We start from the raw sequence: 25,776 nt of genomic DNA, 5'->3' as shown, positions 1-25,776 counted from the left end.
TCCTTTAATTGGTGTTGTACTTTCCATCTAGCAAGCAATTTGGTATTTCTATTTTCATAAATTTTCCCCAGAGGCAGCTAAGACGAAAAGAGCAGATTACTAGCCCTACTTGCTTGTTGATACCGTGAATCAACATGACCTTTTGCGAAATTTATTTTGCAGAACTTAGTCTCCTTCAAATGTTATTAAAGACACCTAACATGTTGCAAGTGATGTGCCTGATTTACCACAAGTATTAATAATGAGAACAATGTTTTTAAAGGCTAGCTTGAGGTGTGCTTATGCTCTGAAGCTAGGTCTAGCGCATATTGGGTGCTTCACTTCACTTAAATGGCTCTTCAAATGCTGGTATAACATATGACAGATGGAGCAGTTAAGAAATATTGAATATGTATGAATATGTTAATGAGGAATAGATAAATAGATATATACATCTTTGATTAATGGAACTGTATGAGGGGCTTTAAGTGATTTGTGATGATTTCAAACCACAAGGTTCCCATGTGATAGGAAAAATGCTCTAGGTTTGGTAGAGGAATGTAGGAGTTTTCTGCTTTCATTGAGGATTTGAATCTGATAAGTCCCCTTTATTTGGAGGAAATAAAATGGTTAGGAAACAGTAAGATTGTTATTCAAGATCAAACATTCCAACCCTTGAATTATAATCCAAGTCCATTAAATTCAAGTTCTAGTTATCAACAACAACATACCTGTGTAATTCCACAAGTGGGGTATAGTGAGGGTAGGATGTACACATATCTCACCCCTACCTTTATGGGGTAGAGAGGTTGTTCCCAAAAACAGAATTGCAAGAATAATATGAGAACAAAGTAGCAAGCTATAAAGAAAATGAAGCAACAAGTAGTAATACGCATTAAAGAATAAGATACTATGCGACCACTAAAAAGCCCCCAATCTCTCCCACATAAAGTGCGCCAACGCTCGACTACTTACTAGCCGTATACCCTAATCTTCGACCTCCAAACCTTCCTATTTAGAGTCATATCCTTTGTAAGCTCAAGTTATGTCATGTCCTTTCTAATGCACTTCTCTCTAGTTCTTTTTCAGCCTACCTCTACCTCTCCTAAGTCCCGCTACTACCTCTCCTAAGTCCCGCTACAACCTCTCACACCTCCTCTTCACATGTCCAAACCATCTCAACCTCGTTTCTCTCATCTTGTCAGTCACAGAGGCCACTCCCACCTGTTAAATTGATATTTGGAGAGAAGAATTAGAGGATACTCTTTGAATTTAGAAATGGTGAACTCCGCTTATGGTAAAAAGTCCAATTATTAAAAGAATCATTTTTTTTGGTCCAATATACCACTAGGAAGCCTAGCGGTTAATAATATTAATAAAACAAAATAAAAAGGTTCATACAACAAAATAAAGAAAGCAAAGAAATCAGCAAAACAGAGGCTGTAAGCACAATTAACATCATGACATGCTAATGTAAGTGTCATTCATTGAATTAAGGAGTTTATTTAGTATCTCCAATTAACGGTGGATTATCACTTCCACATATAATGTAAGTGTCATTCATTGAATTAGGAGAGTGTTTGGGTACGTTTATATGTTGGTTTGAACAACTTATAAGCATTTTTTGGCGTATCCACACGTTTGATAAACACCAGAAATGCTAATAAACCAATTACTTATAAACCAAAATCAACCTACACCCATAAGTGGAGCACCCAATATAGCGTTCCAGTTTATAATTACTTTTGGTTTGACCAAGCCTTTTAATATTTTACCCTTAATGCCTTTGTAACATCCAAAATACCCTTTCCAAAAAATAAACTTCTAACTCTCTCTCTACTCCATCTCTGTCATTCGTCGTTTCCATCTAAAGTACCTTTATTTTATATTTTTTTGTTATTAGTTGTAGAGACAGTTTAGACATTTTAGCAAGCAAAAGTGCTTATCTACACTTTTTACCAAAGGCACCAACTGCTTATTATTAGTTTAGACACATAAAAGTATACACGTAACTTCTTATTTATAGGATCAGTTTCAGCATCTAAAAGTATTTTTCAGCACTTTATACTTATGAACTACTTTTTAATCAGCTAATCCATAAGGGCTCTAGATAATGGATTGGACTTCCCAATTACCCCTGCGATATTCAACAATTCCCCTGATTGCTTCTAATTAAAACCATTATAACTATGTGCTTATTTATTGATCTATTTATTTTATTTTTTCTAAACAGTGTCATTCCAACTTGTGCTTACCTCGCTAATTCACCAAATATTTGGTACATCTCTCTAGTACAAGTACCAAATAACTCTGTCCACCAATGTGTAGGCATATGTCAGTATAAATTCGTCAGTGTTGTTCTGTTAGGATTCACCATGGTTGTTATCCAACTTTTTGACGGCTAGGGCATTCCCTTGCGGGCAACTAAAACCATCATTGTTTTCTATCCCAAATGCTGTTCGACCTGCAAACTCACATGAAAAGTCTGGTGAAATGAGCTAAAACACATAAAAATAGTTAGATTAGAACAAATTCTTCTTTCTTCTCTTTGTCTGATGTCCAATAATATTACTATTTCACCTTTGCCACTTGAATTTAACTCTATCCAATCCACGGCATGTTTCTGCAAATTCTTTTAGCTAATTCAGCAATCCATCATTCAATTTGGTCTCTTGAAGAAATAACATCAGCGTTCCATTACTTACTGAGAACTTTCAGCACTGTACATTCTCCCTGTTCGTCAAACTTCTTATATTCCATCTAATGGTTCTTACTTCTATTTTACAGCTTCAAATAACTTGTTTGGGAGTGAAGAATAATAAGAGTAGTAGTAGTCGTTGGCATTTCTAACCATTCCTTTCCTTGTTTCTTTGGGAGCTTTCCCTACAAGAAATCCTGAATTTAATTCTTTGAACTCTCTAACCCTTCTGTTTGAGCTCCCTGCATATGTTCCTGCCACTAGTGTCTTTTTTTTTCATTTGCTTTGTTTTCTCATTGTTAAATCTCGAGCTTCCTCTTCAGAACTTTTGAACTCACTTCAAGTTCGGCCAGATCCATGATCCAGCCTTTCTAGACCCTGGGGAGGCGGAGGTACTTAATTCACATTCTTTCTCTTCCTCTATCCTTGGCTGATTCTGCATTCTCTCTTTCCTATATCCTTGACTGATTCTGCATTCTCTCTTTCCTATATCATTGGCTGATTTTGCATTCTCTCTCTCTTCCTCTATCCAGAGCTTCGACCACCATTGACTGTTTTAGTTCATGGATCAAGAGACATCAGCTACTTCAAGTTCAGCTTATTCTGTGATCCATTCAGCCTTTATGGACATAGATTCTGTCTTTTGTGGCAACTACTTTAAGTTTCTCGACCATGGGGAGGAATTACTTAATTGTGTGGTCTCTCTCTTCCGCTATCCGTGGCTAACTCTGCATTATCTCTCTCTTCGTTCATTCATGGCTTTACCTTCCGGTGATTGTCGCCAGGTATGGAGAGATTTTATCTTTTGAAGCGGCCTTTCTATACCCTGGGCCTTATGTTCCACACATGTATGAATTTTATAAAGCATAACTTCCAGGAATGTCACTATTAGAGTGGGTAAAAAGTCCACATTGGTTGGGGAATGGACTGGTGGTCTCCTTATATGGACTTGGGCAATCCCCCCCTCAAGAGCTAGCTTTTGGGGTTGAGTTAGACCCACGTGTCATATTTTCACATAGTATTAGAGCCAGGTCCATCCCCGTTTGGGCTCCCAATCCACGTTCCAATTGAGTCTGGGCGTGAAGAGGGGTATTAGATTGGGTAAAAAGTCCTACATTGGTTGGACAATAGACTGGTGGTCCCCTTGTATGGATTTGGGACTGAAAAATAATTCTGATACTGAAAGCATTGCACATATCGTAAGTATCTCAGAAGAACAATTGAACCGTGGGCTCACAACCAACATCTTCGCAATATCTGGTGCTAGCGGAAACTCACTTATTTACTTACCAACCGCAGTCATATGTCCTTCCTCATCTATTGCCTCTAACAGATCCTATAGGGCTTTATCCAAAGTCTGAGGGGCAGGAGGGTCCATATAATCAAAAGATACTACGTTCTCACATAGTCTCATCAGGACAAGGCAGACACCAGCAATATTGGAAGTCATCATTTGTGGATAGTTATGAGGTTTCAACTCATAAAAGGTTGAACAGGTGTACATGCGATAACATGTACCACCTTCCCCTTCCAATCTATAGGTAGATCTTTGGAGGGCACTTGCCCTTGAAACCGGACAAACCACCAAAGATTTCACCCAGGTTATTGGATCATAGATACTTTGATTTCCCAATCCAAAAGTCGACAACATACCGTATGTTGTCATCCATTGTAAAACACTTTTCTCCTATTTCAGTAGAAACATATATGAACCTGCCATCTAGACTATCATCCACCGAATCAGGCTTGAAATCTTTACGTTGGATAGAAAGGGGAAGGGTTGAAGGTACATGTACTATGTTAACAAGGTTAAGTTGACTAGGAAGGTTCTTTATTCTCTTTGTGAGTTTTTGACATGCCTATGTTACCTTATGTGTTACCTTATCTTCCCTGTAAGAAAAATAAGAAGGTTTCCAGGATCTTTATGAAGATGTAGGTGCATCACTTTTGAAATTGCAGATATAGTATAGTTTTCTACAGACTCTTGGTTATACACTCTCTCAATAGGGAGAAATCCTCCCGAAACTATTATTAGAGATGCCCCACTAAAATAATCTTGAAACTTCTCAGTCCCAAGTGTAGCACCCATAATTACTAGCTTGAGGTCTAGCCTTTTTTCCGAAATTTTCTTAAGACACCCAAATAGGACATCTGTTGCCAAACTTTTTTCATCAACTTTATCTATAGTATTATTACCTTGTATTGTTTTAATCCTCCATGGCTTCCATTAAAGGCACACCATCTGATAAGTATCTCAACAGAGTATTGTTACTTGTAAAAGTCCTCGAGCAAAGTGACATATCCTACTAATTCTTCCCCAAGCTGCACGTCTATCTCTTCTACCACATCACACGCCGTAGCAGCTATTCTTCGTGGCTGGTTACATGCAATCATATAACATGCACCCTGACACCGCGACGTCTTCCAGAATATATTGGGGAATCTGGGTACTTCTGCCACTTTTGAGCGGTGGATCCAAAATAAGGATTTGGTTACCCTTGAAAGCACAGATGAAATTCGTTTTTGCCTTCCATATACGAACCCTCTTCCTCTTTTCTGAGAGAATGTGGTATTTCTCAATAAAGGGTCTTCTAGTCCATTTTTTCATATTCATATCTTGCAGTGTACAGTGTTCTAACAAATCCAAGTGAAAACTTGACACCAAGAATCAAATCTCTCCCCACACTTGAACGAGAATGACCCAACAATGAATGAGACCTGGAACAACCCTTCGACCTCTTTTGAATTGACCCAAATAATCAAATATGTTACCTTTCTTGTCAGAATCGAAAATGCATGGCGGACTCGATAATAAAAGATGAATTTTAGTCGGCGACCGTCGACGAAAAGAAAGTTCGACGCTCCAATGTAGCAGATTGAAGAGTTTCAGAAATAAATTAAGAAAAAGTCATGCGCGTGATGTGGCAGAAGAGATGGACGTGCAACTTGGGGAAGAAGTAGTAGGATATGTCACTTTGCTCGATGATTTTACAAGTAACGATACTATGTTGAGATACTTATCAGATGGTGTGCCTTTAATGGAAGCCATGGAGGACCCGCTGTTAAAACAGTACAAGGTAATAATACTGGATGAAGCTGATGAAAGAAGTTTGGCGATAGATGTCCTATTTGGGTGTTAAGAAAATTTTGGAAAAAAAGCTGGACCTCAAGCTAGTAAGTATGAGTGCTATACTTAAGACTGAGAAGTTTCAAGATTATTTTAGTGGGGCATCTCTAATGATAGTTTCTGGAGGGTTTCGCCTTATGGAGATAGTGTATAACCAAGAGTCTGTAGAAAACTATTTAGTATCTACAATTTCAAAAGTGATGCACCTACATCTTCATAAAGATCCTGGAAACATTCTTGTTTTCTTATGGGGGAAGATGAGGTAACACAGACATGTCAAGAACTCACAAAGAGAATAAAGAACCTTCTTGGTCAACTTAGCCTTGTTAACATAGTGGCAGGTTCATATATGTTTCTACTGAAATAGGAGAAAAGTTCTTTACAATGGATGACAACATACGGTATGTTGTCGACTTTTGGATTGGGAAATCAAAGTATCTATGATCCAATAACCCAGGTGGAATCTTTGGTGGTTTGTCCGGTTTCAAGGGCAAGTGCCCTCCAAAGATGTGCCTATGAATTGGAAGGGGAAGGTGATACATGTTATCGCATGTACACCCGTTCAACCTTTTATGTGTTGAAACCTCATAACTATCCACGGATGATGACTTCCTATGTTGCTGGTGTCTGCCTTGTCCTGATGAGACTAGGCGAGAACGTAGTATCTTTTGATTATATGGACACTCCTGCCCCTCAGACTTTGGATAAAGCCCTAGAGGATCTGTCGGAGTCAATAGATGAGGAACGACATATGCCTGCGGTGGATAAGCAAATAAGTGAGTTTCAGCTTGTACCAGATGTTGGTTGTGAGCCTGCGATTCAATTGTTCTTCTGAGATACTTATGATATGTGCAATGCTTTCAGTATCAGAATTATTTTTTAGTCCCAAGTCCATATAAGGAGACCACCAGTCCATTCCCCAACCAATGTGGGACTTTTTACCCAATCTAACACCCTTCTCATGCCTAGACCCAATTGGAGTGTGGACCGGGAGCCAAATGCGGATGGACCTGGCTCTGCAGTTAGCGTATGAATTCCTTCTCCAGTCCTTGTTGCCCAACTAAGTTGGAATTAGATCATCTCAAGCAAATATTGTTTGAGGTTTCTGCGTCTTTCTTTCTCAAGCATGCTAGCTCTATTTCTGTTCTTTATTGAATGTATTGCTTCCATCGATGCACTAATGGCAGATATTTTTACATGGGGAAGGAAAATTTATTAAGAAGTGTTGTTGCAGGGGGACTATATTCCTCCATTAAGCAGGTGAAAATGTATTGAGAGACTAATGTTGTTTGCTTTTTCCTGTTTAAAAAATGTGTGTTGAGTCACTAAATGGATGAACAGTATTTCACCAAATGGACCAGAAGAATTTGCTCTGTCCCCGCCTTTCCTTTTCTTTTACTTGTTTCATGAAAACTAATGAATGCAGCCATTTGTAAAACTGAGGTGTTTTTACTTGCCAAGGATTAGAGTAAGAAGCAAAATGTGGCGTGAAAATAAATAAATCAAAGCAGCTCTGTGGCATTTCTGTCTTATTCCACCCACCAATTTCACATATTCAATTATTCAAAATGTCTTTTTTGTTTCACCAAGTGTTGATGTGGCAATTCTAGTTCTGATTGTTGCTGTATTGCTAACTCATATTAATGGGCCGAGGAGGGACAATGACGAGAAATATATCACGCACTGATGCTATTAGCATAGCTTCTTTCTTTTGGTGAATGTGACTCTTTTGTTTTCAAGGCATGACACTTGGAACAAGTTCGGTCCATTGTTGTCAGGATCCTTCCAATGCTCCATCCAGTTACTAAAAGGGGACTGAGGCTTGTTTGATTGATTTTGCTGCTGAAAGCACCATATCACCTTTTTTTTAGAACCAAAAAGAAAACGAAGAATGTTATAAATTGTTAGATTATTTCACATTGCTCGAGGATGAGTTGTTATCTCAAGTCGTAGGCAATAGTTAGCTTTGTCAAGTTAGATCCAAGGTCCGTTTTTTTTAGGACATATACAATATGAAGTATTGATTCACATTGCTGATCCTTTAATTGGCTAACTGCTTTAGCTTTACTGAGTTTTGCTTAGATTGTTATAACTTAATGATCATACAACTCTTCTGCCTTTTCTTGTAGGATGAAGGGAACTAAGTATAGCACCATCGTCAGATCGTTTTCTTCAGCATGACTGGATACTGTTTCTTGATTATGTATTTGTTAGTCTCGAATACTTTGTAATCCAGTCGTGATCAGAACGTGTAAACCATCACCACAACCTACCCCCCAAAAAGTAGCAGCTCTGATCGGTTGCCGGGGGTGTTGTTCCCTTAAGTTTAACAAGATTGTTATACAATTTTATTTGGAGGTCTGTAGTTTTCAACATGATATTTTCTGAAATTATAACATTGTTCTGACCTCATACTCACCTCGTTTGAATTGCTAGAGGGGAAAATATCACCTCTACCAGTTATGTGTATGATTTACTTATAGATAGACATTTTAATTTAGTTTAAGTTGTTAAAATATAATTAAAGTCGATTGACTCAGTCTATAATCTAATTATTTATTTAATAAAAAAACCTTAATTTGTTGGCACTTGACTTAGTTCTTCTTGCAATTTGCTGTCCTTGTACATTTCTAGTTGTGTTGTTTAAATTTTACTTTTTGCAAAAATAATCTATAGATAATAAGCATAATTCTAGAATACTACGTGATTCCAGAATTATGACGTTTCAATGCACACATCTTGTTCTTTGTTTTTTTTTTCTTCTAATTTTTCTTTTGTTGGTCTTTCAGAAGCCATTGAGGTTATGTACATTATTATAATAGTCCAAAAAAAAAGGTAATTTATTTTATTAGCCTAAAAAGGATTAGTTTCACACATTCACTTTAATAGAAGGTTGCAAGTGTTGAGGTGTGAATAATACAAAGATTGAAATCGGAATAAAGAAATAATTTAAGGAATAAATCGTTACCTTATTTATTAATTTGTACATAAGTATCAAGAGTCTTTTGTGATAAAAAAGTGTCATCAAAATTTAAAGGTATGTTTTGTAGTGTGGTAGTTAGACTGATTTTGTTGTATGAGACAAAGTGTTAGCCAGTCAAGAAGTTTCATGTTTAGAAGATGTATGCAAGTTACGAAAATGAGGATGTTGAGATAAATGTGTAAGCATACTGTGAAAGATAAGATTATGAATAAGGATATGTGGGACAAAGTAGAGTGGTACCTGTGGTGGACAAGACGAGGATAGAAACTTGGAGTTGTGGATATCACCCTTTTTCTGGTACAACGAAATCACATCATTGTACTCCACTTTCATTTGCCAAACATTTTAGCCATCTTAAAAATGACATTAAACAAGCCATTCTAAACATACCATGTTTGTGCTCTTCCAAAATTTTACCAGAATCTCATCTGGTCCGATCGCTCTACCTCTGCTTAATACATCTATTGTATCCAAAATCTTGTCGGCTCTCAGAATTCTCCAAATCACCCAACACGATGTCCCTATTTCTCTTTTTATTCAAGATTTTATGAAAAGTATGTTTGTCATCTTCCGTACGTCTAGTCCGTGTGTTCCACTAGCTAGCACTTTACTATTTTCATCGTTGATGCAATTAGACTTTTAACCATGATAAATATTAAAATATACTATGTAAAAACACATGATTAATTAATAGTAGCTGCAGATAAAGATTGAATAAAAATGAAATACTTTTTCTTGTTTTATGAATTTCATACATGCCACTTGAGGGGTTTGTCCCCATAGCTGGCTTCTTTTAACTTTCTGAAGAAACAAGAATTATTTTCTATACAGTCTATCTATTTTTGGAAAAACAATAAACGAAACTAAAGAAAGATATAACTCTACTACATTTTCCTCCACTAGGAGGGAAAAAAGGGCATTCTTTTGATCCCCTAAAAGAATGAAAGGCCGCTTTGTATTGGATGCTCTATAACTTCATGATCATGATGACTCTGTTGTCTAGGAGAGTGTTGAATCTTGCGTGTTCTAAAATGCGTATTATCTTTCCTATTACCTAATCAACTAGTATTATTTACATGACTGAAACAGAATTTGAGCAACTATTGACTTCTTTCTGCGTACCTAATCCCAGCATTTCTGCTTCAACTGAATGAGGCTTGACAGAACTATCTAAGTTCTTATGATTCTCTTCGTGGTGTGCTTCGAATGACCACACAAGGACTAGCACAACCATAACTACTGATAGGAAAACAAGTCCTCCCCATACCAAATGCGCGCTTTTCTTCAATGGTTTGCAATGTTTGTCAATGATATTGTCGAATGCCTTGAAAACCGTGTCACATTGTGTCAAATTCTCCATTCCAGGGTACACGTCAAGGATTTTCTGGACCGCGGTTGTGTATGCTGATACTGTGTTGAAATCTCTAGGGGAAATCATGACTCCTCCCGTGCAATTTGGATCAGTACATGTTAACATCTTGAATATCTTCATGAAAAGAAAAAAAAAAGACGATTCAAATTAAGTCTTTTGAACTATAATAATATTATTGTTCGTCACATTAAGGTAACTGAACGTTATTCACTATATATAATAGTAATAAGTAATAACCATACGTGAAATTACTTGAACTTACCCGAGGGAGGTCTCCAACACGAATCGTAGAAGAGGAACAGGTCCCTGGCTCGTAGTTATATTGTGGTGGACCGGAAAAAGGGTTACAAATTTGTGCTACATTTCCATATTCTGTTGATAACTTTTGATTCACCTGCAGTTTCCAAATCTTATAACTTGAGTCATAAAATAACTCGCGAGAGAAATCTAAAAAAGTCATTTTCTTCTATTTAAGATTATACGTGGTACGTGTTCATAGGAAATCATTTCATCGTAACAACACCACGTCTATCTATATATCCCTAGGGTAGTAGAGGAAGGGAATGACAGTCGATGGAACTTAGTAAGTTCGTCAAATTTCATATGTTTTATTTGGTGTCATTCGTTGCTAGAAATAAAGGTTTTTCATCGCGAATCACTGAGAAATTCATGCTACAGAACATATTTTTCCGACTCATTTCCCGCCGAATCAGCTTATTGAGAAATATATAAGTGAACTTACTAATTTTTTCCTACGAAAAAATTACTATTTTTTCTTTTCTTGCTGATTCAGTTAAATATATATGAAAATAGCCATTGAACTTTTTTTAATGGAAAAATAGTAATTTGTTTTTAGTAGTGATTTCTACAAGGTACATTAGCCTTTTTAGATAAATTAAACATTAAAAATGTGTTGATTTTGGTTATCATGTTTTTGTGATTAAAAAAAATCTGATTAAAATCTATAAAATATATTATGAAATAATATGAATTTACTTTCAAGTTTACCTCGTTGATTATTTGATGTACCCCTTGACTGACATCATAAAGCACTGATTCAGCTGAAACCAATTCATCACAGGGAAGAATTGAACTCAAACTGCTATTGTAGGGATCTGATTGGAAACTTTCTAGTGCAGTGCATGTATCTCCAGCAAAGCTGCAAAAACCATATATTGTCACTTTATATTATTAGAATCTAAAGCTACGTCCTTTGGACTCTTCAAAAATATCATCAAGTGTGTGTCGAATTCAAAAGTAACGTATTTTTTAGAAATTGACATGAATGCGGTTATATTTTTTAAGAGTTCGAACAACTTAGATCCAAAATATATTATAAAATTTTGAGAATAGATAGTTTTCATACTTGTCTAAGAAGTAATAAATTCCAAAAAGAAACCAACACAGAGTTGTAAAGATCCAGCATAATGCAATGAGCCTGCATTCAATCAAAAGAAGAATGCATTAGAAGCTTGAACAATTTAATTGAATTACTGGCACGCTTTGCTCCTCAGATGGACTGATCTTTAATTTTTGCGGTTAGTAATCAAACTTATGCCTAGTGGGGACATTTCTTAAAGGACGCGAAACATAACTTGTGGAATATTATGATGCGAAAACATAAACTTATGTCACGCGAAAAAGTTATTCGCTCTGAGAGGTAAAAATTAAAGATCCGAATTGATTTGATAGTTCAAATATTGTTATTCATGATATTGATATAATTCAAGATCATCGAGAGGTAATATTCATTCATTGAATTTGTAGGCCAAAGATTTATCATCTCTATGAGATTAAATCCCGAGTTATTGCGAAGTAAAAAAACCAATGAGATTATGGAAGTAAACATTCTTACATTTATTGCTACTGCACTATTTATTCTAGTTTCTACCACTTTTCTACTTATCATTTATGTAAAAACTGTCAGTCAAAACGATTAATTATTAACTGATTTGAATGAAACTTGACTTCTGAGTTCTTAGCCAAAATTGGCGAAATAAAATAAAATAAAATTCTAATTTCATGTCTGAAATGAAATGGGTGGACTAAACACAAAATAGAGATAGAAAGTGCAAAGGACCCATTTATTATTTGCAATTTTATTGGACTATGACATATCAAATAAATATATAAAGTATTTTGTTATTCTCAGATTAATTGTGACATAATATACTTACAATTTAAAGGTTCTTCTAAATTTGAGTATTCCAAATGCTGCAATTAAAAAGATTACACAGCGTTAGACATAGAAAGAAAGTTCTAATAGATAGAATTGTAAACATTGCTTCGTTTTGCAAAGAAAAGGAAAAAGAATTGTTGAAAGAAAATTGCAACTTTCAAAAAGTAAAGAAACAAAAGTCAAAAGTAGGGGCAAAAAAAGTGAAAAGGAAGAAACATAAAATGCAATTTTTGACAAAGGGTTGTCAGAAAAACACGTTTTTTTTGCTTTTGACAAATTAACGCGTTTGACAGAAACGCGTTTTTGATTCTTATAAATAAACAGAGGACATTCTTTTCTCATTTAAATCATTCAAAAAAATAAGAGTAAGAATACAAAGAGAGTTATACAACAAGATAAATATTTTAGTCTTGAGTGTCTTCTTTAGTGAGTTGTGAGTGTTAATTGTTGTTTTCTCCTTGTATTTGAGAGCAATGTACTTTCATATTAAAATAGTAAAATCCTTCTACTCCGTGGTTTTTCCCCTCTATTTGTTTGAGAGATTTTCACGTAAAATTCTCGTGTTCAATTTTATTTTCATATTTATTGTCATATCAAACTTTAGTTGTGATGCTTCCTCACCCAAATTGTTTGACCCAATTTAAGTGATACTTTTTTCCAAAATCTTTTTTGACCGTAAATTGGACAAGAAATTTTAATTATATTTTTTGAAAATAACTTTTTATATTTGAAAACTATATAAAAATTACTATTAATCACCGTAATCGATAATTTGAAATATTAATATAAGGCATATGAAAAAAGTTACGATCCTCAAACATTCACGAAAATAAAAAAATAACACATAAATTGATATGTTTACCTGATAGGGCAATTAGAGCAACCAAGTTCAGAGAAATAATCACTGTAGTCACTATGTACCTGTGATTAGAAACACATATTCACATCAGTGTTTTCCAGTTAAAATGAGAAGTATAAAGTTAATTATTTTTAAATTTAAAAATATTGTCACTTTTTTTGAAAATCGATATAAAAAAAAAAAATATATCACATAAGTTGAGTATATTAGATTATAAAATAAAATAAAATTTTAAAAGGTTAACATTACACCTAAAAAAGATGTTTGAACGTTAAAGGATCAAAAATCACATGTCTATTACAGTGTTCCAAAGCATCATTAATAAAATCAGAAAAATTTAAAAGCTGTGTTAGATCAACAGAAATCGAGTAATATGAAATGGAGAAAAATAAAAAGGATCAAAAATCACGTATCTCCGAAGCGCGGAGAGGGAGAGAGAGACTTACACTATGTTGAGGAGTTTCTCAATTAATCTTCTATTTTTTCTGGCTTCCCTACTTATGTCATCAGCTTGTCTATCAAGTCTACTAGAAGTTGGAATCAAGAAATTAGAAGCTTCTTGACCTATATCAGTCCCTTCTAATCCACTCTTCATCTCTCTCATGGCATTAGTTGTAGTGTAAATTGTCTCTGATGCTCCATCTGCTGTATCAATTATTATATCTACTACTTTATCTGTTCTTGAATGAAACTTTGCATTCCCTCCTAGAATCAACCCTGTTGCAGTTCTACAAAAAAAAAATGTGGAAAGTGTTTGATCAGACGCAAATCTAGAAATTAGAGTTAGTGTGTTCAGAATGTATGTAGAGTTTGAGCTAGTTAGCAATTATATATGTTGTTCGAACTTCATGAGTCTAGATATAATTATGTATCTTGTTCGATCACTATATATATTTGCTTCTACATACATTGTATTTGCCTCTAAATATGTTGTATCTAGCGAATGTATCTCCCCTCTCTCTCCCCCTACTTCTTTATATTTGTGTTTCAGAATATATCTGTGTTTCACATTTTCATGTATCCGTGTATCAAGTATCAAATATGCACTGATGTATCCAATGTATATCAATTTCATCCAGTGTAGCCAGTATCAAATTCTAGTGTATCCAGTATCAATTCATGTATCCAATAGATATCTTGTGTATCTGTGCAGAGTTATAGATTGATTCTGAGATGCATCCAATGTATTCTGTATTTGTGCATAAATATCTCTATATGGTATCAATTTGTGATGTATCCAGTGTATATGTGCATAAATACATGTATTTGGTGTAATTATGCCTTAACTACATACTCAGAAAAAAACAACGATAAAGATAGCTATTCAGATACATGCATCTATGCATACGAATCTACCAAGGATTTTTCTATACCTAAAATTTGAGAAAGCCATTCTCATACTTTATACAACTATATACCCAATATTAATTAATACTTTTCGATCATAGATGTAGTCAAAGCACCCTAGGTTATAAGTTGACCAAATTCAATGTAGATTCTACATCCATACTCACACTCATGTCGTGTTGATACAGGTGTAACAATAATTTTAAAGAGTTCGAATAACTTAAGTTAGAAATTGATTTAATTGAACCTATAGAATTCGTCCCAGATCCGCTTCTGATTTGAAGGATGGAATTTTAACTTTAGATGCAAATAAGTTTTGTGAAGTAACTTACATTGCTAAAATTGTCAAGAAAATGGCTGAGAGAATAATCCAGATATAGCAATCATGTTTATTATAACAAGTTGATCTCTTTTTGAGCTTTCTGTTGTTTCTTTTGCAGCAAAAAACTGAAGCAACAAGAAATAATCCATATCCTAAGCCACATAAGAGCCATATCACAGCTATGGCATAGCCATAAATACCTGTAAAAATAGTGGACTGCACCAAATGTTAAAATTTAGTTCTTCAAATTAGTTGTTTTACCGGTAGAAATAAAGGTTATCTCCATCGCGAATTAATTAGTAAAAAAATTGTGCTATAGAATATGATTAGTTTTTACCGAATCAGTTCACTGAGAAAATGCATAGTGAAAAATAGATTTCCACTGAAATAGTGGGAAGTTACTTCCTAAATTTTCCCTATAAAAATATTTATATTTTGGCATAATACATAAATATGACCCTTAACTTGGCTTCAGCTGACAACTATGACCTCTAATTTTACTAGTGCACAAGTAGACACTTTAACTATTCAAAACTTGACCAAATAGACACATTCATCCTACATAGCAATTTTGTGTCCTACATTGCATCCTACGTGTATTGTGTCACGTAGGACACATGTATCTACTTGTTCGATTTTATACAAATTTAAGTGTCCACCTGTGCACATTCAAAGTTGGAGGGTATCAATGTGAAATGAAGCCAACTTAAAGGACATATTTATGTACTATGCCTTCTATTTTTCTTTTCTCAGTGATTCAATCAAAATATCGATGAGGATAGTGATCGAACATTTTTCAATGATAAATGTAGTGAAAAAATAGTGATATTTTAATAGTAACTTACACTCCAATAATGTTTTTCCGTTATGTCAAATCCTCCTCTGTAGTTCTTGAAATTCTTCAAAGGATCAATTCTCACAGTGTCATCCGATCCTGACTTTTTTTCTATTTCAACTAATTTTCTTTCTGTAAAATGAAGAAGTTATTAATTAATTAAATTCGAAAGTTAATTGAACTAAAATGAATTAAAATGAAAGGTTCAAAATTACTATTTGAGTCTGAATATAAATGAAAGACAAAAAATGACAAGTATATTTATTGATATAATAAATATCGAACATGAATAAATTTTTAATTCTAATTTTTCACCTGGTCCAATTAGTCCTCCATCAAGACTAGTGATGTTCAAAGCAATGAGAATAGCAACAAGTAGTAAAGATATTGTCACTTTTCTCCTTTTTATCCACTCCATAAATAATAAATATATATTCAACCCTGTCAACTGCAAAATAGTCATCAATAACTTGTTAATTAAGCTAGTCATAATTCATATATAACTTGTAATTAACTGTGACAATGACAAATTTTGACTTAGTTTTTTCAAAAGTGAATGTTCTAAACTATAAATAGTATTTAAACAATTCTTTTAAAGCACGCACACATACACATACAAAGAAAAAAGTTATAAAAAGAAAAGAAAAAAGAAGAGTTTTTTTTTTGTGTGCCACTTGAGTTACGATCTTCGTTACAATTTATTTATTTAATTTTAATTTAATATTATTTTTTAAAAAAATAGTAAAAAAGGAGAATGAATTGCATGAGCATTAAATTCATCCATTTATTTCTTCTACCTAGCTAGTTACTCATATAGGACATATACCTAACCCCACCTTCATGAAATTCACCCAAATTATTCATCTGTCCAACCCAAATAAAAGGTTAGACTATGACGTTAATATAATTGTTTGCCTCCGTTCTAAATAAGTTAGGATTAACTATACAGATACAAGAATCACGTGCTCTCTAAATGAAGCATGTGTATATGAGTGTTGCTTATATTGTCAGTTTCAAATCCAGATAAAGAAAAGGAGTTGAGTTGACATTTAATGTTTAAACTATGATAATTGTTTAGCAGGAATAATATTATTGATGCTATGTTATCTTTAGAGACAACAATAAATATGAGCATTATAATCAGTATTTTATATAAATATTTTTAAAGTCTTTATAAGCGATTATGATGTAATGACATTAATTTAATTATTGCTAAATATTTTTGCAATAATAAATATTACAAAAAGAAAAATCTATTATCATTAGATGTCTCTTTTATTAAGGTGCTAAAATTTATGATCTAACCCAACTACTTAGTTCAAGACAGTAACCTTTACTTGCAAGAAAGATGGAAGAAAACCTATTCATATAAAGGAGAAGGATATCAAGAGGAGTAAAAAGGAAAACATGGTTTTTCAATTATTATTTATTGGAGCAAAGCCTAGACAAGTGAGCACAGCCAAAAAAAAAAAAAGTCCATTATAGAGCAATCGACTAAAACTAAAAGACTGTTGGCCGGGAAGAAGGCGGCCTCTCTCGGAAAAAACGATCCTTCTCTTCTTTTCTTTTTGATTTCAGTATGTTTATAATAAGTTTATTATATCTTCATGAAGCCACATGTTTATATTAAAATTGACACAGATTTCTCTAATTCTAAAGTAATCTTGATGTCCAACCACACTAAAAACAAAAAAACAAACTAAAATTAGCTACAAATTTTATCATTAAGTAGCTTCGTAGTTAACAATTTTTTGCTATCCAATCGCTAAATTGAATTAGTGAAAATTTTTACTAATTTTGTCCGTGGATAATTCCTATATCTTTGAAAATGGTTAAATGGAATACCATAAATAAGAGGAGGCCAAGTAAAGAAAGGATAAACACACACAATGGAAGAATTTAATTAATTGTGATTACCTGAGAATAAACAAAAACTTGTGTTTGGTCTCTTCTTCAGCTTGCACAACTCTAAGAGAGAGCCTTCTTGTTTTTTTTAATTTTTATTTTTAAAGTTGAGAAGATATATGACACACACACACATATATCTTTTGGTCCAAGTATATTATAGAAAGATTTTTCTAGATAGTTTTTGTAGAGAAAAGGGAAAGTTCAATTTCACACTAAGAAAAGAGATCAAATATGTCTTTTGCTTTTATTTATTTATTTATTTATTAAAATAACAGCAGCCATCCACTTTTGTGTACTTTAAAATAACAACCACATTGAGAATTTTCAAAGTTATTTCACCCTTTTGAAGCTCCAAAAATAGGTTGAAGAAAATTTACGGAAATTTTAGTCAAAAATGGTTAGCAATAATCATAGACTACTTGTTTTAAAATAAAACAAATAAACATAGGTAAAACACCCCTATTTATTTTTTATACCTAATTTATTCACAAGATCGAACTAATTCTTAATTAGTTCCTTCTAGTCCTTAATTAGTTATTATCTTTCTATTTCAATTTTATGATAATATTTTCTTTTTAATCTTTCTAGAAAAAATCAACACCTTTCTATATGTATATATGAAAACTATTTAATTATAAGATTTTTATTTTATAATCATAACAATCTCTTTTAAATATGAAAAAACAAGTTATGGCGATTTTTGTCTATGTTATCATATATTTAGCTTATTTTGTGAAGTCGTTTTTTCTTATATCCTACGAAAATAGGTGTAAAGTCTGTATATATTATATACTTCTCAAATTCGCTTGTGAAACTATATTTTATATGTTTTGTATTATTGTCAAACAATTTTTTCTTTCTTTCTTAAAATTATATATGATAAAATAAAAATAGAGTTTTTGAAAGTTTTTTTTTAAAAATAATAATATTAAATGGAGCACCATATAAAGGAGGGGTTGGTAAATGGTAGGGGGTGGGGAGTATAGTGCGAAATGTATTTAATTATACCTAAAGTTCAATTCATTCAAAGTTCAATTAGTCAAAAGAAATAAAGTCTTTTCATGGTCAAGAAAGGCAATGACCTTTTGGATATGTGCTCTATGTATTGGTTATTATTTTAGTAAATATTTAATTAATGATTATTTTAAAAGTTTTATGTGTATTACATTAAAAATTTACTTGTATATCATTAGTGAATAAAACTTAATTTTTTTTTGGTTTTTCATCAAATGTCCGGAGCCTATGGAGCCCCGACTAAATTCAGATTGCGCACTGTAGGACCCATTCGGGGGTGACGCTCCCAACATGATTTTTTTCATATTCAGGGCTCGAATCCGAGATCTCTGATTAAGGGTGAAGCAGTCTCACTATTAAACTACGATCCATATTGGTAAAACTTAAACTCTTATTTATTTGGTATGAAATTTTTATTTTATTTTTTGTTATTTTTGTGTTTTTCTTGGGTAGGAAAAAACGTGTGGAAGCTGGTATTGTGATGTGTCAAAAAGGTTTACGAACTCAAGTACTTCAGCAAGTTAGACAATATTTTCCTAAAATAACAACTAAGAAATATAAATAGATTATCTATCTATATTATTTAAAGCACGATTGTCTTTAGAAATATTTTTTAAATTGTTTATCTTTCATTAAAAGAATTTATAATAGATAAAATTATTATTTACTATTTTCTTCAAATTATTATTTAATTATTTTTATAATATTTAAAATTAAGAAAATTTAAAATATATGGTAAAAGATATTAGATCAAAAAGAATTAATTTAAGAAGTCCTAAAATATATAGTAAGAAGAATATATATTTTAAAGAAGATGTTCACACAAAAAATAAAACAAAATAAAATCACGGTAGGAAAAATTAGGAATTTTGTCATCCTAACGTAACCTAAGATTTGGCATAAAAGAGCCCACATTCTAATTTTGGTATATAATAACTCAAATACATTTTATTTTAGAAATTTTGTGATAACAATATAATGTGGACTAAGATTTGACATAAAAATAGCCCACAATTTATTTTTGATAGCTAATAACTCAAATAGATATTGCCAAATATTGAGATCCTTTATGTCATTGATACAAATAAAAAATTTATTAATGACCTTGTTGGGATATCGCCCATATTCCAATCAAAGGTCCATGGCCTAATCCTATTTGTAAAATGATTGAAATATTCTCTTAATTCGGTTCTCAATCCTATTTGAAAAATGATTGGAATTATAATTTTATTTGAAGTTAGTTTTGACTTTAGGAAAAAATACCACACTATAAATAGGATGATTTGAGAGAATTATGCAATTGCTCATTGATAGTGTCTTTGAGAGACATTAGGCACATAAGAGAGGTTTTTGAGAGAGCTTTCAACAAGAGAGAAGAGAGAAAAATGTTTTCTACAATAATTTTGCCTCTCCAGCTAGCAACCTTAAAATTGCGTTTATGGATTCATTAACCGTTGGATCGGGCTGAAATATTTACTCAATGTTTTTAACATCTTATTATTTGATTTGAACGGTGAAGATCGAATTTCAAAGTCATCAACATCCCATGTTAGGTCCCGAACAGTAGCTCTATTTTGGATGATTTGTTTTTCTATTACTTTTGTTGGTGTAGCTATTGCTTCTCCTTACTTGAAAATTATTGTGTAGCCATTTAGAAGAATATTTTAACTTTTTTATTGTTATAGTGGAGCAATTCAGATCTCGAAGATCCCGTGGTTGTTACATTCGATTTGAAGGGTTTTTCCATGTTAAATTTGGTGTTATTTATTTTCTCTATTTTCGGGTTATCAGAGCCTTGATTGTCTATCAAGAATTTTTTGATGAAGGAGAATATGAGCAAGATGATGTATTTAAATGGGAGTAACTACAACATATGGAAGAGCAAGATGAAAGATTTATTGTTCGTAAAAAAGATGCATCATTACAGGTGTTCTTGATAATCTGTAAGCAATGAGTGTCAATTTTGATGATGAAATATAAGGACTTTGGATTCTTAATACTCTACTAGATTCTTGGGAAACTCTTTGAGTTTCTTTAATAAATTCTGCTCCGATGGTAAAGTTACTATGGAATATGCAAAAGTGGTGTGTTGAATGAAAAATTCAGAAGAAGATCTCAAGGCACATCCTTACATTCAGACGTTCTCTTTATAGAAGATCGAGGGAGAGGTAAAACAAAAGGTTCGAGAAGTACAGATAAAAGTAGAAGCAAGTCCAAATATCAAAATATTTCATGTCATCATTGTGGAAAGAAAGGACATATTAAAAAGATTTGAAATAAGTTGAAGCAAGACCATAGAGAAGGAAGGAAAGAAGAAAATAATGGAGACAATGTTGTTGCTGTTGTCCGAGATCACCTTCTCTTTGCTTATGATAAAAAGGTCATCAATTTTGTATCTCAAGATACAAGTTGGATAGTAGATTCTGGAGCTACATCGCATGTCACACTGAGGAAAGACTTCTTTTCATCTTATACTCCTGTTAACTCCGGCGTGTTAAAAATGGGTAATGCTGGCGAGGTTAAGGTGTTTGGTGTTGCCACAGTGAGTTTGAAGACCAATCTTGGTACAACGTTAGTCCTTCAAAATGTCAAGCATGCTTTAGACATTCCTTTGAATTTGATTTCTGTAGGACAACTAGATGATGATGACTATCATAATGACTTGTTCAATGGCCAATGGAATCTCACCAAGGGCTCATTGATTGTACCTTGAGGAAGAAAAAATTCAAATTTATACGTGACACAAGGATCAATTCTTGGTGACTCTATAAATTTGGTGGAAAGTGAGACTTTGTCAGAATTGTGGCACAAGAAACTCAATCATATGAGTGAGATGGGGATATTATGTTTGGCTAAGAAGAATTTGCTTGCTGGTGTGAAACAAGCAAAGGTGAAAAGATGTGTTCATTGCTTAGCTGAAAAACAAAAAAGAGTTTCTTTTCACAGTCATCCTTCTTCAAGAAAATCTGAACTATTAGAGCTAGTACACTCTGACTTGTGCGGTCCTTTTAAAGTGAAGTCAAAAGGTGGTGCACTTTACTTTGCAACTTTCATTGATGATCATTCTCGCAAGGTGTGGATATATCCTTTAAAATCCAAAGATCAAGTACTTGATGTGTTTAAGAAGTTTCAATCCTTATCTGAGAGACAAACTGGAAAGGAATTAAAATATATTCGCACTGACAATGATGGTGAGTTTATTGGTCCTTTTGATAACTACTGCAAAACGTAAGGAATTCGTCATCAGAAGACTCCTCCCAAGACGTCTTAATTGAATGACTTGGCAGAAATGATAAACAGAATTCTTGTTGAGAAAGTTAGATGCGTGCTTTCAGAGGCTAAACTTTCAATTTTTTTTTGGACGGAAGCACTTAATACTGTTGCTGATGTTATCAATTTGTCTCCTACTATTGCTTTGGATAGTGATGTTCTAAACAGAGTTTGGTTTGCAAAGAATGTCTCCTATGATCACTTGAAAGTCTTTGGGTGTAAAACTTGTGTGCATGTTTCAAAAGATGAGAGATCAAAACTGGATGTTAAAAACTAAGTAGTTCATCTTCATTGGTTATGGTCAAGATGAGTTTGGATATTTCTTTTATGATCCAATTGATAAGAAGCTTATCAGAAGTCGTGATGCTGTGTTCTTTGAATACCAAACAATTGAAGATATTAACAAGACTAAGAAAACAGATTCTCATATTGATGAGAGCTTGGTTGATGTTGATCCGGTTCCTAGTACTGACACATCTTTTGCACATAAAGGAATCTAAGATACTAATGTCGATGGGGATCAAGATAAGAATGATCATCAGAGTGTATAACTTGAAGATGCTCCTAGTAATGATGTTATGGTTGATCATCCACCAACTCATGTTCAAATGACTACTTCATATGCTTCAGAAATCTCTTATAGTAGATCTACAGGGAGAAGCTAAAGTCAACACATTATTCTCCTAATGAGTGTACACTTTTAACTGATATAGGAGAACCTGAAGATTATGATGAAGTCATGCTAGATACTCATAGAGATAAGTAGATAGAATCTATGAAAGATGATATGAAGTCACTTCATGAGAATGGCATGAGTTAGTAGAGTTACCGAAAGGTAATAAAGTTTCGACAAATAAATGAATCTTTAGATTAAAGCAAGAGCAACATACATCTGCACCTAGATATAAAGCGAGGTTAGTTGTCAAAGGTTTTGGTCAGAGAAAGGGGGTTGACTTTGATGAAATTTTCTCTCCTGTTGTGAAAATGTCTTCTATTCACATCGTTCTAGGCTTAGCCGCAAGTTTAGATTTAGAGGTTGAGCAGATGGATGTCAAGACTTCTTTTCTTCATGGTGATTTAGAAGAAGAAGTTTACATGGAGCAACCTAAAGGTTTCGTGGTTAAAAAAAGAGAAACTATGTCTGCAAATTGAGAAAGAGCTTGTATGGCTTGAAACAAGCTCCAAGGCAGTGGTACTTAAAGTTTGAATCTTTCATCAAAAGTCAAGGATACAATAAAACTTCTTTAGATCATTGTGTATTCTTTTAGAAGTTCTCTGATGATGATTTTATTATCTTACTACTTTATATGGATGATATGCTGATTGTTGACAGAAATAAATCTAGAATTGTAGTCCTTAAGAAGGAGTTGAGCAAATCATTTGCAACAAAGGACTTGGGCCAACAAAGAAAAGTTTAGGCATACAAATTCATTGAGACAGAAAGAAGAAAGAGTTATCATTATCCCAAAAGCTGTACATTGAGAAGGTACTCAAGAGACTCAATATGAAAGAAGCAAAAGTGGTTAGTACTCTTATTGCTAAACACTTTAAGTTGAGTACGATCTAGAGTCCATCTACTAATGAAGAGAAGAAGGAGATATCATGTATTCTATACTCTTCTACAGTTGGTAGTTTGATGTATGCTATGGTTTGCACTAGACCAGATATTGCACATGTTATTGGTACTGTTAGCATATTTCTTTCTAATCCTGAAAAGGAACAATGGAATGCAGTGAAATAGATACTAAGGTATTTGAAGGGCACTTCAGATATGGAGTTGTGCTTTGGTAGTGGCAAGCCTAAACTTGTATGCTACACAGAATCTGATTTGGGAGGCAATTTTGACAATTCAAAATCCACTTTCGATTATTTGATCACTTTTGCAGGGGGAGCTATTTTCTGACATTCTAGACTACAGAAGTGCAAGCTCTATCCATCACAGAAGCCGAATATATTGCTATCACTGAAGGTGCCAAAGAATTACTTTGGATGAAAGAATTTATGAAAGATCTTGACTTTGAGCAGTCAAGGTTTGTCTTATTCTGTGATAATCAGAGTGCTATTTATCTCACCAAACACTCCACTTTTCATTCTAAGTCCAAGCATATTAGTAGAAAGTATCTAAATTAGAATGGCCGTGGAAGAGAAATTATTTGAGGTTGATAAGATATACACTAATGACAATCCTTCAGATATGCTTACAAAAGTGGTGATCGCAGAAAAATAAGAGTTTTGTAGAACTACGGCAGACATGAATCCTGTCAAGAGTTCATCTACTTTAAGTCCATTTGGCCCCTTGGTTGGAGGGGGAGTTTGTTGGCTATGACCCATGTTCCAGACAAAGCCCCATGGCCTAATTCTATTTGTAAAAGAATGGCGGAACCCATCGATGGCCCCTCAAAGTTGGCACCAACTTTCATTTAGACATTTCAACTAAGATTTGTTCATTTTAGACACCTCAAGTAAGGTTTCGATGTGTCATTTTGACACTTTTTTTTACAATCACCCAAATATCTAAAGTGTGTGTAATACACTTGCCGCTGATGTGTCAAAGTGACCAATTAAATGAAGTTAATGACCACTTTTTTTCTAATCAAAAGTCATTATTTTAAAATTATTTTTGATATATCTGTCACGTTTCTTCATTTAATTGGTCATTTTGACACATCAGCGTCAAGTGTATTACACACACTTTAGATATTTGGGTGATTGTAAAAAAAATGTCAAAATGACACATCAGAACCTTACTTGAGGTGTCTAAAATGAACAAAGCTTAGTTGATGTGTCTAAGTGAAAGTTGGTGCCAACTTTGAGGGGCCACCGATGGGTTAGGCCTAAAAGGATTGGAATAATTCTCCTAATTTAGTTTCCAATCTTATTTGTAAAATGATTGGAATTATAATCCTATTTGGAGTTGGTTTAGGCTTTAGGAAAAAGTACCACTCTATAAATAGGATGGTTTGAGAGCACATAAAAGAGGTTTTTGAGAGAGCTTTCAACAAAAGAGAAGAAGAAAAGGGTGTTTTTCGCAGCAGTTTTACCTCTCCGTCCAACAACCTTTAAATTACGGTTTCTGATTCATTAACTTTTGGATCAGGCTGAAATTTTTACCGAGTGTTCCTAACATCTTATTGTTTGATTTGAACGGTGGAGATTGAATTTGAAGGTCAGCAACATTCTATTTTAGGTCCCAGACAGTAGCTCTGTTTTGAGTGGTTTGTCTTTCTATTACTTTTGTTGGTGTAGCTATTGCTTCTACTTGCTTGACAATTATTGTGTAGCCATTTAGGAGAATATTTTAACCCTCTTATTGTTATAGTAAAGCAATTCGAATCTCAAAAAATTCGTGGTTGATACCTTCGATTTGAAAGGTTTTCCCACGTTAAATTTGGTATTATTTATTTTCTTTGCTTTCGAATTTGCGTTCTTCCATCATAACAGACCTAATATATTTTATTAGCTTGTATTAGTATATTCTCGTGCTCATGATTATTATCATTTTTTCTCCTTCGCTTTATTCATTGTTTTAATGTGTTAACACTAACAATAACTTTGAATTCAAATTTTGAAATTTATCTTATCCTTATTTCAATAAGTTTGTAATTTATAGCTTCTAAGCTAACATAGCAATGCACTGGCACTAAACTAGCTATTCTGAATCAAAGTTATAGCTATTAAATTTTTATTTATTTGTAATAGGTAATAACTTCTGGTATTTAATATTTTAAAATTAAATTAAATTATTTTTTCTTTATTTGAATTATATGAAAAATCTTGATATTTAAGACTTTAAAATTAATATGCTTACCTTATATAAATCTTACTTAAATTATAATAAATAAATAATAAATAAATAATAAATAAAAGGATTAAAAATATTAAA

General features: G+C 33.3%; 1 protein-coding gene across 1 annotated transcript; it reads right to left on the bottom strand.

Moving 5' to 3' along the window:
* Positions 1-9,497: 9,497 nt before the first annotated feature.
* LOC129888964 (uncharacterized) lies at positions 9,498-17,777 on the bottom strand. The gene is made up of 11 exons (XM_055964040.1): positions 17,619-17,777; positions 16,017-16,149; positions 15,712-15,833; positions 14,877-15,082; positions 13,644-13,925; positions 13,201-13,259; positions 12,337-12,373; positions 11,526-11,597; positions 11,168-11,318; positions 10,422-10,553; positions 9,498-10,273 (listed from the first exon to the last, which is right to left on the bottom strand). The coding sequence occupies exons 2-11, from the start codon at positions 16,117-16,119 to the stop codon at positions 9,860-9,862; spliced, it is 1,578 nt and encodes a 525-aa protein (XP_055820015.1). The 5' UTR covers positions 16,120-16,149; positions 17,619-17,777; the 3' UTR covers positions 9,498-9,859.
* Positions 17,778-25,776: the final 7,999 nt, after the last annotated feature.

This window comes from Solanum dulcamara, chromosome 5 (assembly GCF_947179165.1).
Source record: "Solanum dulcamara chromosome 5, daSolDulc1.2, whole genome shotgun sequence".
Classification (NCBI taxonomy): Eukaryota; Viridiplantae; Streptophyta; class Magnoliopsida; order Solanales; family Solanaceae; genus Solanum; species Solanum dulcamara.
The sequence above is the reverse complement of the archived record's forward strand: the minus strand, read 5'-3'. Positions and strand labels throughout refer to the sequence as shown.